At 57.1% G+C, this 904-nt stretch overlaps 1 protein-coding gene across 1 annotated transcript in view; it reads right to left on the reverse strand.

Moving 5' to 3' along the window:
* LOC107741894 (uncharacterized protein DKFZp434B061-like) overlaps positions 1-904 on the reverse strand; it is a 5772-nt gene that overhangs the window by 1946 nt on the left and 2922 nt on the right. The window contains exon 2 of the mRNA XM_016554690.1: positions 29-684. Coding sequence (XP_016410176.1) covers positions 29-684 — 656 coding nt within the window. The remainder of the gene's footprint in view (positions 1-28; positions 685-904) is intronic.

Genomic DNA, 904 nt, shown 5'->3' on the forward strand with positions numbered 1-904 from the left:
TCTGCGCCGCTAGCGGAGGCGTGCTCACGCTAACGCGGCGGCTCGTGGAGACTGGAGCTGGCATTTCGTCGAGCTGACGCTCGGTGGATGGAGGAGGGGGTCTGGGGCTGGCGGCATCCGGGGCTCGGCCCGGGCTTGCTGAAGGCTTTTTGCTGCAGCCTAACGGCCGGAAGCCCATCTTCGAAGGAGTGGTGGTTAGCTCGGGCCGTGAGTATGGAATGCTGCGGCCCTGGCTCGCTTTATCCGCGGCCTTGGATGGAGGAGTAGAGCTTGGAGGCGCCCCTGTTTGGAGGGAAGTATAGAGGGCGAGGAGATCCGCCTTGACCGACCGTCGTGGGACATTGGCGCCGGCGCTAATGAGCGCCTGGCGTAGTCCGGTCACGGTCCATTTCTCCGCAGCTGGGGCGGAGGAGAGGGCTGAAGCGTAGGAGGACGCTGGAGAAGGTGGCTGACGCCTGGAAGGCGAAGGTGATGGCATGCCTCGGTGTCTGGAGGTATGAGCGACGGCGGCACAGGAAGGCCGGCGGCCCCGTGTTGCAGCCGCGGGCTCAATTATGGTGTCCTGCGGAGCGCTGGTGCGCTGAACGGCGACTGGAGAAGACGGAGGACCCGTGGTGTCGAACGCGTTGTCGTCTGGAAAAAGTTCGATCTCTGACATGTTTGCGGCGATTGGATGTGCCAATGCTGAAAGACTAGAGATAATGAAGGTAGAGGTTCTCTCTTGTGCTGATTGGATAGATGGTGTAATTACTGATGATGAACTGGCCGTGTTAATTATCTGCGCGTGCTCCTCCCGAAACTTGTTAATAAAACATCACATAGTGCACATAGTGACCAGAAGTTATTGATAACCACACAAATTATCATTTTGTATGAACTGTATTGAATTAACAAAATTAACAAA

The sequence above is a fragment of the Sinocyclocheilus rhinocerous genome, unplaced genomic scaffold, assembly GCF_001515625.1.
Source record: "Sinocyclocheilus rhinocerous isolate Xijiao unplaced genomic scaffold, SAMN03320098_v1.1 scaffold376, whole genome shotgun sequence".
NCBI lineage: Eukaryota > Metazoa > Chordata > Actinopteri > Cypriniformes > Cyprinidae > Sinocyclocheilus > Sinocyclocheilus rhinocerous.